Here is a 17,838-nt window from a genome sequence, read left to right on the forward strand (position 1 = left end):
ATTTTCTGCCTCCACCAACCTTGAAGGCAGCTCATTCCAAAAGCCAACCACCCTGTTTGAAAAGTAATACTGTCTGAACTGCAAACGAATCCTACGCTGCCAAAATTTGAATTTATGAACCCTTGTTCTATTGTTTTCACTGCTAAACACATAAAAGTTTGATGGATCTATATTATCAATACCCTTAATAATCTTAAATACCTCAATCAAATCCCCTCTGACTCTTCTTCAAGGCAGAGAAAACAAGTTTAGAGATTTTAGTCTCTCCTCTTATGACAATCTCACCATCCCAGGTATCAAGCTAGTGGCTCTTTGAATCTTTTCCAACAATGCAATGTCCTTCTTGAATAAGGAAGCCCAAAAATGTACACAGTACTCTAAATGAAGCTTTACATGTGATATATACAGTGAAACAATAATATCCCTTGTCTTGTATTCAGTATTTCTATAGATGCTATTCAAAATCCCATTAGCCCTATTGCTAGCTACAAACACTGTTTAGATGACTTAAGTGATGTTTCAATTACAACACCAAGACTTTTTCTTCAACCACAATATTTAACATATTCCCATTTAAATTATAACAATAATTTGAATTGTGAAAACCTACATGCACCACCTTACATTTTGGATAGTTAAACATCATCTGCCATTTATTGCCCCAATGCATCAAATGATCTAAATCTCCCTGTAAGTTAAGATTGATTTACGTTTAGAACAGCAGCAAAGAAAATTATATGCAATAGACTCTGATAAGTCTCAAAAACTGATGAGGAATACTTTAATCTGACTGTACTGACAAATTCTCAGTTTGGTGACCTGTTTTTCAGGTTTCCACTTCTGAAGAATACCTATGTAAAATCTCTAAGAAACTGTTTGGGAATTTTTCTTATTAAACTAACTCCAAAGTGCATTTTGTGACAGAATTCTATCTTCAATTCTGTATTTAGAAAATACTTTTGCTTTGAAGAAAGCAAAACACTCAGCTAGTTTTGCTTTGGTGAGCAATTTTGTTTCTCTTATATTTTGGATTTTGACAAATCAGCTGCCAACAACTGATATCAAACCATACCTATCCTCTTGCACACAATCTTTTACAAAAATAGCACAATGATTTCCATACTAGCTCCAAGTCTGCATTCTAAAGGTGAAGTAAGTATGCAGAAGTAGCAGCCACTTGTAGAAATAATGATGTTACATCTACTGATTGGTCCATATCTTGCTAATGGGTGGAATGATACAGCAGATGCTCTACACATATTCCAAAATTAAGTTGAAAACATTTAAAACCATGTGATATGGCTGTATGGATAGAAGATTTAGAGATGCATTGTATCTCCTTCATGAACTAGGTGTGAAAAACCCAGATGTCATTCTATCAGGGCTTGTATAAAAGTGTGTTGGGCAGTAGAAGTAATACATGATTACATAAAGCAGAAATAGCTACTTAACCCATATGGTATTTACAAACCTGAAGATTCCTTTCAGAGACTTTTATGTGGGAATTGTCAGTGATCCGTGCAACTGCTATCAATCTTGTTCCTACACAGAACACAGAAGCTGATTCTATTGTACTACAGTGCATGCATGAACTGTCAAAATTATACAACACACTCAAACGGATTGCAGTATCTGAAAGTTTAGCTAAAAATAGGTTGTTGTGTGTTAAAAGGCTGATGCAAGTGAATCAACTTTAAACTTACCACAGCTGTTTGAAGAATATTAATAGTCACTGATGCTGAGTGTACATAACCTGAAGCAAGTGATACCACACGTGTAGAAACATCTACTTTAGTATGTTTGTATGATTTATAGGTCAATAGTGAAAAGGATGGTCTTTTCCTTGCCAAAAATTCAGTTCTGTCATGTTTCAAATAATGTGTTCTCTCTCTGGATTTGGTGTGACAGAGTAACCCACCTATACTAGCCTGGTGTTGTCTGTGATGTGTAGACACATGAATAGTTGTCATTGGCATGTACAACATCAGTAATATTGTTCTTGAGACTCAAACAGCTCACAAAATCAGCTTCCATACCTGAAGGTATTTATGATACTGAGACAATCATCAATTTTGATGAATCAAACATTGACAGAAGATTGAATGTGAACATTTAATATACATGGTAGGCGAAATGTGACATTATTATGGATAAGATTCCAGGGAGGGGCAAAGTAGTGTGAAATTGTGAATTGAATAAAAAATTCATATGCCGAACAAATACATAAAGAATTATGTTTCTCATTTATGTGGGGGGGGGGCGAGTGTCCCCTCTTACCACCCCTGCAAATGCCCATGCTTTTGTAGTCTTCAAAATATGTGTAAAAATGTGAATACAGTAAATAAAAAGAAATTCAAATAGTGGCCAAAATTATCACTATATAAACCTTGTCCTTTTGTATGTTTTCAAAGAGGCCCTATAAATGTAGTAAAGTTAGTGTAATTTTTTATATTTCTAAACTTGTATTGGTAAAATTTTCGAACTTCAGATAGTACTTAAATGTGCTTGGACATCACATTGTAGTAATTCTAAATATACTTTCAATACCTCATTAAGTTTGACATATATTTTTAACTAGTTCCTTTTCTGATTGGCCAAAAATATAAAAAAATTTTGAATTCACTAGTTTAAATTTAGAGACATATATTTAAAACCATTCATTTCAAAAGAGTGTTTGAGGCCACCTGGCTTTCCTATCAATAATACCACTGGTGTTTTTTTTAACATTAGGTTATTTAGTTGTAATGAGAAACTTGACATTTACATTACGTAACAAAAATTCACACCATGACAAGTTAAAACTACAGTTTTAAGTTATATCAGCTATCATCAGCTTACATCCATAGGTTGGTAACAAGAAATAACACCAAATGGAGCTTTATATTGCTTCAAATGGAGAAAGTTTTTTGTTTGTTTGTTTTGAATTTTGCGCAAAGCTACACGAGGGCTATCTGCACTAGCCGTCCCTAATTTAGCAGTTTAAGCCTAGAGGGAAGGCAGCTAGTCATCACCACCAACTGCCAACTCTTGGGCTACTCATTTACCAATGAATAGTGGGATTGACCGTCACATTATAATGCCCCCACAGCTGAAAGGGCAAGCATGTTTGGTGTGATGGGGATTCGAACCAGCGACCCACAGATTGCGAGACAAGCACCCTAACCACCTGGCCATGCCGGGCCCAAGTTTTTGGGTTTAAACATCTCTACCTAATGTTATATAATGCTTCATCTGGTAATGATACTCACCAAAACAAATACAAAAATAATTACAAACAAACATGTATAATGTGCAACTGTTTTTTGAAAAATATTTAGGATAAAAAGTACAGAAGAAACTTGAAATAATAGTGATAAAAACAATTTAATAAATATACATTAAATATTAAGCATTTTAATATATTAAACTATGAATGAAGTATTATTAAAATACTGTGCACATAGCACTAATATTTTTATAACTTAAAATATAGGCATGATAATTAACATCCAAGTGTACAGAACAATGTTTAACCAGATAGAAATAAGTTGTTAAAAAGTGCCTCATTAGGAGTCAGGGAGTTAACCTTTTCAATTATAAGGTTCAAATACTGCATGCATGAGATGCAAAAATTAAAATTATCACACATGTTATACATTAAATACAATTCTCTAAGTATTACAGGCAAATGTACAAAATCTCTAACCTTGGTAGACTCCAAGGAATCTTGCTGCTTCAGCTTGAAGACTAAAAGTGATAAAGATTTAAAAAAATTAAATAACAAAATCCTAAATAGAAAAAAACTGAATATTATTATGAAGTCAAACAAAATCACCGAAGCTCAAAAAGACTTGTGTGGCTAATGAAGAAGGCTGCTAAAGATCACAAGTCATGGAAGTTGATGGTACAATAAGTATTTGTATTTTTGTATTTATAACAAAGCTACTGAGGCCATCTGTTACTGTCCCTAATTTTGAAATACTGGCCAGAGGTAAGGCAGCCAGTCAGCAATACTCTACCACCTACCTACGGGAATTTACTGTCATTCTTATAATTTACATACAGCTTAGTGTGTGGGGAATATCTTGTGGTAGTGCACAGATTCGAACCAGACTCACTAGTTCCAAAATTCAGAGCTCTACCATGAGGCCAACCTATGCTTGATACAATAAGTACAATATTTCAAGTATTAAATGCTGTTGAGTTAAAACATAATATAAAAACATACTACATAGCACTTTCTTAAACAGTGAATAAAACTGTTTTTATTGTGTGAATTACCATAACTATTTCTTATCTCTTCAATGGGCATTCAAGCATAAGATTTATTGAAAACATTGATGCATTTTACCAATGTTTTTAATGTCTCTAACCCAGTTCATGTATAATCACTACAATAATTTTCCACAGTAACTGCAATAATAATTATTTTAAACTTTATCACCACAGCAAGTTACACTTATCGATACTTTCATCACTACTGAGTCACAATTATGGAATTAGCTTTAATATAAGATATTTAGAAATAACACATCTATTGAATAGTTATAATTTTTCATTTCTTTATGTAGCAGAAAAACAAATGCATTGAGATGCTTAAACTTTAATAGTATCAGATTTCTCACAACATCAGTGCACAACAAACTCAAAATATCATCATTCTTATGTATTATAGTGTATAATAAATACTACCAAAATTTAAAAAATTCTGTAAACCTTTTACATGCAAAGCTGCAGGCAGACACAATACTTTTATCCCTGACTATATTAATTCTATAATTTTTTTTATAAAGAACAAATAGTATTGAACATTATCAATACTCTCATGCTGATATAAAGTATATAATATTAACAATAATAAACCACTGATAAGTCTTTGTATGTTATGCTCTGTTGGTTTGACCTATCAATTAAACTTTAAGATTTGGTTACCATAATTTTATCTTAAAGAAATGGTTCTTCTCTAGTGTATAGAAGCAAGGGGAGCATGCTAACACGTGAAGGCCCTCTCTACCTGATTGTCTGATCTGTTGAATGAGAGTACTACAATATACAGCTGCCCATTGCCATTAGGCTTCGGTCTAAATATAGTCTTCACATATCCTTTGTGAAAAGTTTTCTGAAACAATTAACCACTTTTATAATTCTTACAACTAAGTAATAGTCTTCTGTACATACAACATTATTATAAAAATGTTATTCATTTAATATTACAACCCTTGTAAATTAAAAAAGCAAACAGTGATACATTTTGATATTATATAAATATGAATTTCATATATTGTTTGCTTACCTCTAATAGCTATTACATTTGGTTCTGCATTTGCATCTGCTGACCAAAATGATACATTTTTGTACTTTCTACGATTTTATGAATTTCTGTTTGTTCATACATTTTGTTTAATAATTATTTTATTCCTCATTACATATTTTGCTATCTATACTTTACTTTTCATTAAAACCTATATTAAAATTGAACTTATGAACAGTTAACTTTTATTTAAGTATATGTAAGTTATATAAATAAAAATATTACAATTACTGTTTTAAGAAGAAAAAATGTTGCATTTTATTTAACATATAATTTGCAATTACTTATTTTTAATTAACTAACTTATTTGTACCTTATTATATATCACTTAATGTTTACTTTAAGCATCTTTTTAAATTATGTGAAATACTTGAGATTATTATGTGATAACAAAGTTATGATGGCTAAAAATTCAGAATATAAATACTTTAAAACACTAATGTAACATTTAAAATCTAAAAGGAAATTTTGAGTCACACAATGATACAAAATACTTACAAAAAACATTTTTATTAATGAAAATTATTAAGAATGTTATCAATATTGAAGAAGAAATGCAAGTAGGCATATAATACATTCTGATGCTTATCAAACAAAGAGGAAGAAAGAGCTAAGCTAACAATATTTGTTACTAAGTGCTAACTATGTAACTGTGGCATATGATGATAATAAAAACTTCATTTGGTGAAATGATGCAATCAAGAAAAAAAAAAGAAAACCCATCACTTATAAGAGAACTACAAAGCCTAATAATTCAAGTAGTTAAATTTAATTTTAAGTTAATCCTGCTCTACGCTCACATTAACATTGATGCAGTTTTAAAGTAGTTCACAATCTCCTAAAATTAATAATTTTTCTATAACTTAGACTGAAAGTTCAAATATAATGATGAAACTTCATTACTAATGTATAAAGTCAAATATTTAGAATTTACCTAATTTCAGTTACTACAATAATAATTATAAATATTTTGTGCATAAGAATTTCAAGCCTTTAAAATTCTTAACAAACTACAATTGTCAACTATTATAAATAAATAAACTAGATAAAGCAGAAATACTAATCTTATGTCTGAGTAGTTACATGCTAAAACTGTTATTAGTAATACTTGCAATCATGGTAATTACTATTTTCTTCATTCTTCATGAATTATTTTGATGTTTCTACTGTTTACTAAATCTTTCATTAGCTAAACAGGTTCAAATGCTTTATATATATTTAGTGATATGCCTCAGAAATATTGAGAAGGGACTCCCTTGCCCTATATATATATATATAAAAGTACTACATTACTGTTATTATTTTTAAAAAGTTTTCACGAAACAATGGGAAGTTACAAATTATTAAAACTCGAATTTTTCAACTGTAACTCTCCTAACATTCAAAGAAATATTAAAAATGTTCCAAAACACAAACTTATACCATGTTACCATCTGTTAGAGTCAACTACACAAAAACCATGTTACCATCTGTGAGAGTCAACTGCACAAAACCTTTTCATAGTTGCATTTTCAGATAAGAAAAATATTATCAGTAACTTGTTCAAGAAAAAGTTGATTTAATATAGTTTAGAGTCATTTTATTCTTCATAACTGTGCTTTTTATCAAAAGAACAAATTACCATAAAAACTGAAGTCATTATAAGTCAAAACACTGTGGATACAAAAATAAGTTGTTGATGGAAAGAGTGACTGATAAATGCTGGAAAGACATTTAAAGTAAACATACTGTAATATTTGAAGGAATCAAGAGATAGATTAGTCGAGTTTTAGAAGTCAATTGAGTAACACAAGTTCTTTTCTTGAAAGACTGCTTAGTTGTCTACTACATTATATGACAGTAATTTATAGCAAACTGAAATAATTTGAGTTCATTTGATATTGTCAGTATCTAAGAAATATTGTTATGACTGATAACTGTTATCAGCATATGCAAATATTTGCAAATAAAATTAAAATCCTTTTGGCTGGAAGTAGTTTTTACAAATATATATATAGATATTCACATTGAAAATATATAAATCACACAAACTAGTATTTCTTGCAAAGCCTCAAAACTTCTAGGACATAAGAACTGTCATCTTTCTCCACTGTTTGCCTACAATAAAAAAATCTCAACTTCCCATTACTGCAGTCCTTAGAGATAATATTATGCTTAAAAATACTTAAAACTTAATTCATTCACTTATTCATGATAGTGTTTAAAATAAATACAAATATTTTTAAAGGTAGAAATAAATTTGTCTGTATTCTCTCTTATAAAATAAGACATTTCATGATGACGACTGTTAAATTTTTAAACTAAATTCAGAAAAAAAAAAAGAAAATGAAATGAAATCTGCATTCTCACCTTTCCAAAATCTTTTTCACACGAAGAACTTCTTTATGGAAAATCTCCATAAGCTTTTGATTGTTTCCATACATAATCTTATTGTCTGGATTCTACCCATTAGTTAAAATAAAATTTCTTTTCAGTACTTAGTGTATATAGAACACACAATATATCAAAAACCTTTAAACATTTGACAAAAATTTAACAATAAATAATGTGTCCACTGATTAAGGAAATACATATATATTTTAAAAGTGGCAATGTATATTTTTGTTATTGTTTGATATTTTAAATTCAAGATACACATTATTTTAAAATGCATAGGTTTTCATTATATGATGATTTTAATGGTTACTACTTACTGATTATAACACTAGTTAGTTTCATTGCTTTATCTATATGTTACTAAATATTCATTTACCACTGTATAAGTTAGGTTAGAAATAAATGTTTCCAGATCTTAGGTTTGAAACAAACTTTCTCACAATAAATCACATAATGTTTGCAGTAGGTAGATTTTGATTATAAGTTTGAATAAATCCTGTGCTATTATGAAGAAGTGTTTTGTACATTTCATTGTAAAGATTTGGAATGATAAATTCCAAGCATGGGAATATCTTATTTAAATAACTAAAATATACTGAGAATAATGCTAAAATTAACAGTCAATACATCACAGTATACCATATACTACATGTAATAATGATATAACTAATCCACACTTTTCAGACAGTATTCTTTATTTTCAGTTTTCTCTTCTATACCTAAACAGCTAAATATTTACATGTACAAGTTCAGTAAGATTGTCCACCTAAAAATAATTCCTTCTCTGTTACTATGCTATTTTATAAGAATTCTAAAACTACAATACTTTATTATCTTTGGTCAAATTCTATACATCTTTAACGAAAAAGTGCTTCTCTACCTATATTGTCCACAATATAGGTATAAACAGTATTTTAGTTTCCAATTCCTAAATGTTTCAATAGAAGGTTTTATTTGTTTGTATATTAATTATTATTTAGTACTTTGCAGTGTAAAGTGAGACCACTACAACACTGATTTGCATCCAACTTTACTATATACAGACCTTTTTGTTTTTACTGTGTATTTGTATTTGAGTTTTATTCTCTTTTGCTGTCCATGCTCATATTATTCTAATATTTTCTGTATCTGCTGTTTAATGAAGATCTTAGGACTTACTTGTTCAATTTAACTTCACTGAAGTGATTAACCATGAAGTGTATAAGTGTGTGAAACCTTAATGTCAAATTTCTACATTTTTAAATAGGTTTTATTCATGTTTATATTAATTATCATTTTATACTTTGTAGAATTTGTTGAAATTTCACACCCTTTACTAATAATTAATTAAGACTTTTTTGTAAATATGAATTATAAAAAAACAAGAAATGTTAATCATATGTGTAGATCTTACTGTAAACTTGGAATCGTGTTGCCAATCGTTACTGATTTTATATTATTATTGAATATAATTAACCCAAAATATAGAAGACATTTTTCGTGTGAAAACTTCGTTTATATGTACATGAAATCCACTTTTTAAAACAAAACTGCATTTAAATTAACCATAAAGTGCTTGTTTTTTAATAGTAACTGAAATACTTTTCTTTATATTAATGAGATAAAAAATGTTTAATCACTATATAAACTGAGTACACAAAAATGCCAAGTTGTAGCAGAAATATAAATACTTCCAATAGCATTATTCATAAACTTTTTGCTTTGATTTTAAAATATTCTGGAAATTATTCTACCAAATATATACAACTAAAACTACAAACAACTCGAAAGAGAGACCTGTCTGTTGAGACTGCTACAGACAAGTAATTATAGGTAAAGAACTATAATAAAACACTAACCTTTTTCAGTTCAGGTTTAATGTGAATTTGGTCTTCAGAGAAATTGGCTTGAAGAGATGATGGAGATTTTACATATTTTTTTTCTGAAAATTCATCATCTTTAATAAGATCCTGATTTTTTTCATGCACAATACAGATATCATAGTTTAAATTTTGCTAAATAATTTTTAATCTAAATGAACCCTGTCAATAAAATCAAGTGTGTAACAAGTAATGTAATGTCAGTTAAAAGGTTTTCAAATTGCTAAAGAATATATTTTCATTTTTCTTTTAACACTTAAATTATGAAGCCTACAAAATAAAAACAAACTGAAAACCATGCAATAACTGCATTATTTACATATCAAAATTTACAAGCTGCTTCCAACAGTTACTATGGTTAAAAATGAGCTAACCAAATGGCAAAGATACTTTAATAAGCATCATCTGCAGTTTTAAATATTTAAAAGAAAAAGATAATACAAACGAATGAAATTTAAGCATCAAATCATTAATGAAATAGTTAATTAAGAGTATATTTCTAACCATAAGCCACCACCAATAAGGCTATTTACAATGTACATTTTTCAAACTGCAGAAAATAGAGTACTTCCACCCAAGCTTTCAAGAACCAAAATCATGGTATTCTCCAAACTTATGAAATATTAAAAATTGGTCAGAATTTTATTAGGTAGAATAATAACTGAAATTTCACAAAGATTATTTTGATTATATGTAGAGAGAGTATACCCATGTCTAAACTTTGTAAAATTAATGATCTAAAACTAAGTACACTGAAAGTTAAAATTGAATTTTAGCAAACACAAAGCAATAACAACACAACTTTTTACGTTTCTTTATAACCAGGTTTAATTATTTTAGGTCCTTAACAAAAAAACCTTATTGATATACATGTAATCATGCTAACTACCTTACACAATACATTTGCTTTGTAATACTAAAGCTATGCTGAATTACCTTCGGAGTCTTCTACATCAGGATCCACAAACATTACTCTAAAATGAGGATAAAAGAAAACTTATACATCCAGGAAACTCATACTAAGCTACTAAATATAAGAGAAATTTATAAGAACTTATTATATCGTTTTTATAAATACTACTTATTTAATTTTATATAAAGAATAAGATATATATACCAAAAGATGATATGAATTTTTTGCTCTTTCACTAAAATTCATTTTACACCACCAGAACATGATATAATGTATATATAATGAGTGGATCTACAGGACAAATATATTTTTTCATTATTGTAAACTAAGCATTTTTTAAGCCTTGTAATCTGTGTAAATAAGTTTGTTTTCAACTGACAAGTCTATAAATTTCAGTTTACTGTACATTTCTTAATTCAAATACATTTCAAAATAACGTAAACTTATCTGGTACATAACTTGATACAAGTGATACCACTATAATATTTTTCTCACTCTTTATATTTCCACATTCCATGTATATGTAATCATTCAAAGTATGTTCATTTGACTGTTCGTTGACTGTTCAATATTTAATTTAATTTAATATTGTGACTAAAATTAGTCACAAGTTAACACTTATGATTAAATACTACTATTTGTATTTCCATGCACAATGAAACATTTGAAATATTTGATTTTTATTTCTATACATATACAAGCCTAACTAAAACATAAACAGGTTAATGGAACAAGATATTTATGACTATCTCAGTTAAATCAATTTATCAAATTTAAATGTACATGCAACGTAACCATATTACTCCATCTTGAGCTCTTGCATATGCTCTCTACTGTTCAATATTTAATACACACCTTTCTAATCTAACTTTCTCTTGTTCTTTGTTTCTTGAAAGTGGTTCTTCATAATAAGCAGATGATGTATTCTTGAATTTTTCTTGTTTAACTAATGTAAGCTATATTTATAGAAAACAATCCCATTTATCACTTTACAAAATGAAGAGTTTTCTGTGAGAAGAATAAATAACAAAATACAATTGGTGCTAAAAATGTTAACATTTTTCCTTACCTGAAAATATATTTCACCTAGATACTCACCTCTCTGCACCACCAAGAGCTGTTATCTCGCATTCACTGCTGTATAATTCCTGTGCATGTCACAAGCCTTACGCAAGCTCCCACCCCTACATGTGTCAACATTTATTGTACCAGCCTATGATGTAATCATCATTAGAATATAACTCTCCACCACTAGGAGAGCAATACATCCTCCATTTGCAGTAATCCCCATGAGCACTAGCACATTAACACAGTTTTGTTCTTGACAAGGGAAATTAAATGCACCAGAAGTGAGGAGGACGGGTGCATGGTAAGGTAAGTATTAAATTCAGATATGTTACTCACCTCTCTGCACCACCTAGAACTAGAATCCCACATTAAATAGGGTGAAGAAAGTGGTGCAGAAAAATTATTAAAATGAGCTCCTTTAGGAAAGCAGCATTATAAAGGAAAAGCCCATGGATTGTGACATCCATGACACTAGGAGTAGCCTCTTGGGATGGCACTTGGTGGGACATTGCATCCATCTCAAGCAGGAAATACTTGTTTCGTGACTTGGGACTGGGGAAGCAAGAGTTCTCTCATATCTCACTATAAGAAATGGAGGAAAGAATTTGTGTGAGGGAGGACACCAAAGAGGTGTGTAAACCAGTGTCATCAGAAACAATTATTTGGAATCAGGTCCCATACTGAGAGGCAGTGCAATGGGTTATTGTAATTAGGGTAGGCACACAACTGGTGCTGTTGTTTTTTTGTCAAGTGCTGAATTGCCTGGAAAATATAACATATATAGATACCATTGAAGCAGGGATGAATAGGCTTAACACTTTCTGTAGTCTACCATCCAATGCAGATTTCGGGTAAGAATTCCCTGTGAGGCAGCACCCACCATGAGGTCAGGTACAGTAAGACCTAAGAATGGCAACAAATGAGCAGGTAATAAAGTGAAAAACAAATAAAAATACTCACCTCATGAGACCCTCTGAATAGAATGGAAAGTGGAAAATGAAAAGAGGTGAAACCAGCAGTGCAAGAAACTGCCATTCAATAGAGGTAATGTGATACAAATATGTGAGATGTCGTTCACTTTCCAGTCTCATCCAGGAGACAATGTTGATGATAGGTAAAAGTAGTGAGATGATATCAAAAAGTGTATATGGGTATCCTTACCCAAAGAGGAATGCACCGACCAGTTGATCTAATAACTCCACTCAGTCAAATTTGAAGATGACAAGTCATGAGCAGAGGAGGCATCTCATGGTAGAAGCAATAGTGGTTTCTACAGAAGGGAAGGTAGTTCGAGCAAGATAACAATGAACAGTTTGAACTGGATACAAAAGATGATCAGGGTCAGAATGATTGTATAAAGAAATGGAAAGGAGAGTGATGAAAGAAAACATTTGATCATCCTACTGGGTAGCCCAGTTTTTCTTGAGAAAGGAGTGGTCTGGATATTAAATCAAATGATCCCTTCGAGAGAAATTGTGGGAGGCTTCTAATGCATACATGTCTGAATGACATCTCCCAAAAGTGAGAAGGAGAAAATACATCTTTAAGGACAGATGATAAAAGGAAAAGGAGGCTAGAGGTTCAAACAGGAAACTAGTGAAAGTAATAAAATCAGTTGATGACTCCAACATTTTTAAATATGCACAATATTTATTGATTGGGACAATGTACAAATACCTAAAGAAGTCAAAAAATGGATTAAATATAAGATAATTATTAGAAATTGCTAAAAACAAAATGATTTTAAATACAGATTTAGGTCCTGGTGCCACAAAAGTAAATTTCTGGAAATCAATTTTGTAAATGACACATTCAAATTGTACAAGTACATTTACTTGGGTATATATATATGAAATTTCCTGTGTTTTTTTGTCTCCTGAAGATTGTGGAGCATGGTTTACCAAAACATGTAGTTTTTAGTTTTTTATTGCTTTTAACTTTATACAATAAATTATTGTACATTTTAAAAACATTTGAGTCATCAACTAATTTTATTAAATCTCTGTAAAAGAACTGTCAGTCAGGTAGAGAGAGCCTCGAGAACAAAGCACAGTTTCCAGTCAGGAAGAGGGATTGGGCAAGGAGGACAGGTGTCAAGAAAAGCTCTGAAGAGGTTTGTTAGAATTGGAGAATCAAAAGGAGAAGGGATTGATAAGAGATGAAAAGTTGTGTGAAAAGCTGATCCATAACCATCAATCATTGACACAGATAAACCTTTGTCAAATAGCTAGGTAGAGAAAGGCAAAGTAGGACAACCTGGTGAAAAAGAGTGGTGAATGGTGGTAAATGATTTATTTGTGCTGACAGAGGTCTAGTGTGGAAGGCCAGCTAGAACTAGACATAAAACAGGTTACTCTGCAGGTGAAATAGAAAGCATGATAACCCATCATGAAACACAGATGTCCATGACTAGTAGAGAAGGAACCATAAAAGGGGAGGTTGAAGAAGCATCTTGGATGAAAAACAGCACAAGTGGGAAAATCACAACTGAACTGAACAAAGAGGAGCAATTAGAAGGACCTGGCAAGGGGTGTTGCAAATGAAGAGCAGGAGACAAGGAAGAAAGCAAAGAGGAAGATAAGGATAAAGAAGGAAGTGAGACCAATCCTACCTCAGAGCATTAACAGCCAGAGTACCAGAGTCTAGAACTGGACACCAAAAAAAAAGGAAGATTGATAATGAAAGGAGTCACAAAGGCATTCTTCAGAGAACTCTCAGAGTGAAACACCACAGGATAAAAATACTACTCTATAGGAAGGATCTGGACCATACAAAACAAGCAATTTGCACCAGATTCAAAGATCCCAGGACATGACAGGCCAACAACTAAGCCCATGACAGAAATTCCAGAATGAGAAAACACACATCAAGAGAATGGGTGCCACAATGATGGTTGATATGAGATGCGACTGTGGAATTGTTGAGTGGATCATACTTATATAACTTGTGAACTGAGATTGAAAACAAAAACACCCAGGTGGACCAAATACTGAATGGCAGTCAAGATTAACTTATTGACTTGAAGCACTCTTACCAGCCAACCTAGACGAGACACCTCATGAGGGAAGAGGGAGGCTGCATCCGTAGGAGCTCATTGAGATGGAGCCAGTAGAAGTGAATTTTCCATGTAATAATGGAAATGAAGACCCAAAATGTATTTGCCAAGCAAATGCTTGCATAACTTAATTTAAAATGTAAGGAGCCATGGTTGACTCGAAGAGGAAGGGACCAGAACTGAAAAACTTGACTGTTTTGGACAAAACAGAGGAAACAACAGCACGATATGCAAATTGGGATGTGAAGAAATGCAGCAGAAACATCAACTTTGGTCATTCACAACCAAGGAGAGAATGTCCACAATATACTGAGAAAACCATCCATCTTGAACCAAGGAATTCTGAGAAAAAAAGGTTCAAGGAAGATAAACTGATGATAGGCACCAATCCCTAGTATTCTTGGGGACAACAAAAGATGTGAATAAAAACCCTGAGATGGGTAGAAAAAAACAGGTTCCGTGGCAGTAAAGAGGATATAGCCTCCTGGAGATGCTGAATAAGCAAGATATTTGAGGGAAGTGAAGAAATGACAGAACAAGAAGAAAGAGAAGAGGATGTATATGAAAAACTCATGGACAGACCACAAGAAAGCACTTGCACGACCCAAAAATCACTGGCAAAAGGAGTCCACAGGTCATCTCCATGAACCACAACAGCCAATCCTACAAAAGGGGGAATGACAAGAAGGGGCAATAGAACAAGTAACATGAGAGAGGCAACTCCACAGTACTACTGGGAGTGGGGAACTTGTTGGAGCACTCACAATCTAGTAAAGTAGGAAATCAAAGAATCCAGAGAAGACTGCTGGTGAGCAATTTCAGCTCAATTTTCCAAAAAATTGGAAAGAAAAGGAGCAAGACAGAGGTCATGAAGATATGATAAAGGAAGGTTCACACCTGGAAGGAAGGAGTCCTGATCAAGTAAATCTCCAAAACAAAAAACTACATCAACAAAGATAGAGTACTACATGATATCAAGGCCAAGATGGTGAATAAATAGAAATTATTGTCTCCATTAAAACTGTTTAGGTCATGATGGAAAGCCTCTGAGAGAAGGTGAAGGACAGACAAATAATGAAGAAGTTGCAGGATGGTAAGACAAACACAAGGAGATTGAGGATAAATAAAGTAAGAATCAGAGAAAATAAATGGTGCACCCCAAGCAGATAGGAAAGATCCTAGAGACTGAGGTTCAGGAAAACAGAAGGATCATGATTATAAGCCATTAGAAAAAATCATGAAGTTGAAGAGGTGAAGGCCAAGGTAGATCAGCATATAATTAGGACAGAAAAGAATCAGTATAAACATATCTGAGAAGGGGAGAAAGAAGATGGAGGTTCATGAAGCAAAGCAGCTAGAGAGACTCAAAAACTACTGTTGAAAAAGAATGTCACATACCTGAGTAACCAGAGTTGTAAAAAAAAGAAAGTGTAAGTACCTGTTCTTCATCAAGAAGAGAAAAACCAGAAGCAAAGGCAGGTGGAGGGGAAAAGTTGGTCAAAGTCATCATTAGAAGAGGCAGACTCAGCAGAAGAAACAAAAACAGAATGACTAATGGACTAGAGAAGTGAGGCAGAAGAGTACCAATTGTCTGATGTACAATAGCTGTAACATCACTCACAGACAGGGTGCCTCTGGTTGCTATTGCAACAGCAGTAGAAGAATTCTGAAGTGGAGTGTCAGGAATTCAGAAAATACAGAAACATGGATCTGAGAATCCATAGTCAGACAATGATTGGTATTTTTTATCTTTATTTTATTCTTTCAAAAGGTGGTTAAATATATGAGGGTACTTGTAATCCAATAAAAACAAAGGAAAAACAAAGACAAACTAAATGAGTGGGATAAAGAAAACAAACTCAAGGTCATAGAACAAATGTCAATCCTGTAAAATTCAAGAGAAGCACAAGAAATAAATATGTCAGAATACTAGCAGTGCCAAGGAAAATATGAGCCTGTGTTCATGGGGATTACTGCACATGGATGACATGTTGCCCTTCTTTTAGGTTGGTGCAATAACATGTTGAGATGCATAGGCATGAGAGCTTTGTTCAAAGCTTGTGTCATGCACAGATAATCATACAGCAGTGTGCATGAGATAACAGCTCTTTGTGGTGCAGTGAGGTGAGTAACGTTTCTCAAACTAAGTTTTCACTTTGAAGTTTGTTGCAGAAATTTAAGTTTAATTAACTTGTCTGGCACCATTGTTTATACAAGTATATATGTTTAGAATTATACAGATTTTAAATCATACTATACACATATATTTCTTCTACAATTGAAATATAAAAACAAAGTTATATACAATCATATATAAAGTGAAAATAAATAAGCATACAAATTGTCTAGCAAACTTGCTATAAACTTTACAGATAAGAGTGTATATAAAATCAATATACATTGTAATGAGAAAAGAATTACAATGTCATTCACACAAGGTTTCAAATTTATTTGTTTGTTTGAAGTTAAGCACAAAGCTACACAGTGGGCTATCTGTGCTCTGCCCACCATGGGTATCGAAGCCCAGTTTCTTGTGTTGTAAGTCCACAGACATAACACTGTGCCACTGGGGGGCCTCAAATTTGTACTGCTCATCTATTATCCATATTTCGATGTGCAAAGAGCATGACAAATGAAGAAAAAACTGAGTCTATAATTTTGTGAAGTTTAAAAGTGTATACTAAGTTGAAAATAACTGTAGCTAATAAGTTTCAATTTTGGAATAGCTTGAAACATCAATGCAGTGATACATTCGAAAAGAATGTAAAGAAAATTTTACTTCAATAATTTGTAATGAGCCAAGGCTATGATGGAAATATTTACTCTGTATATTTATTATGTACTCTTAAAATAAAATGTATTTTTACTTTAGAGTATCGTCTAATTTCAATTTATTCTTACATTCTTTACCTAATTCATACTAAATGGGTCATTCTGTAAAAATGCACATTATGGTTACACAATGTGGAAAAACATTATAAATTACCTTTTTATCAGGAGATTTCAAACATGGTAAAGGTGATTCAGCTCCTTCATTACATGAAAGAAAATGTATTTCCTTTCCACAAATGGGAGTTGGTAAACTATCATTTTCACAGATCTAAAACAAGAAACAAAACTAATATATATGAAAAATATTTCAACTTCTAAAGGAGAAAAATAATTAAAAACATGCCAATAGAATGGTGCAGTTATATAAGAGCAGTTTATCTCACAGGTAAACAGTTTACATTTTCTCAGTTCATAAGTTTTATTTTTGACCTCTTAATAATATCAT

The 17,838-nt window shown here is 31.7% G+C and overlaps 1 protein-coding gene across 1 annotated transcript in view; it reads right to left on the reverse strand.

Annotated features, from left to right (window-relative positions):
• LOC106468849 (kinectin-like) overlaps positions 1–17,838 on the reverse strand; it is a 104,023-nt gene that overhangs the window by 26,719 nt on the left and 59,466 nt on the right. Inside the window, exons 12-17 of the mRNA XM_022397209.1 lie at positions 17,548–17,661; positions 11,294–11,394; positions 10,462–10,499; positions 9,505–9,587; positions 7,640–7,731; positions 3,686–3,726 (exon numbers count right to left, since the gene is read on the reverse strand). Coding sequence (XP_022252917.1) covers positions 3,686–3,726; positions 7,640–7,731; positions 9,505–9,587; positions 10,462–10,499; positions 11,294–11,394; positions 17,548–17,661 — 469 coding nt within the window. The remainder of the gene's footprint in view (positions 1–3,685; positions 3,727–7,639; positions 7,732–9,504; positions 9,588–10,461; positions 10,500–11,293; positions 11,395–17,547; positions 17,662–17,838) is intronic.

The sequence above is a fragment of the Limulus polyphemus genome, unplaced genomic scaffold (genome assembly GCF_000517525.1).
Source record: "Limulus polyphemus unplaced genomic scaffold, Limulus_polyphemus-2.1.2 Scaffold3190, whole genome shotgun sequence".
Lineage (NCBI taxonomy): Eukaryota > Metazoa > Arthropoda > Merostomata > Xiphosura > Limulidae > Limulus > Limulus polyphemus.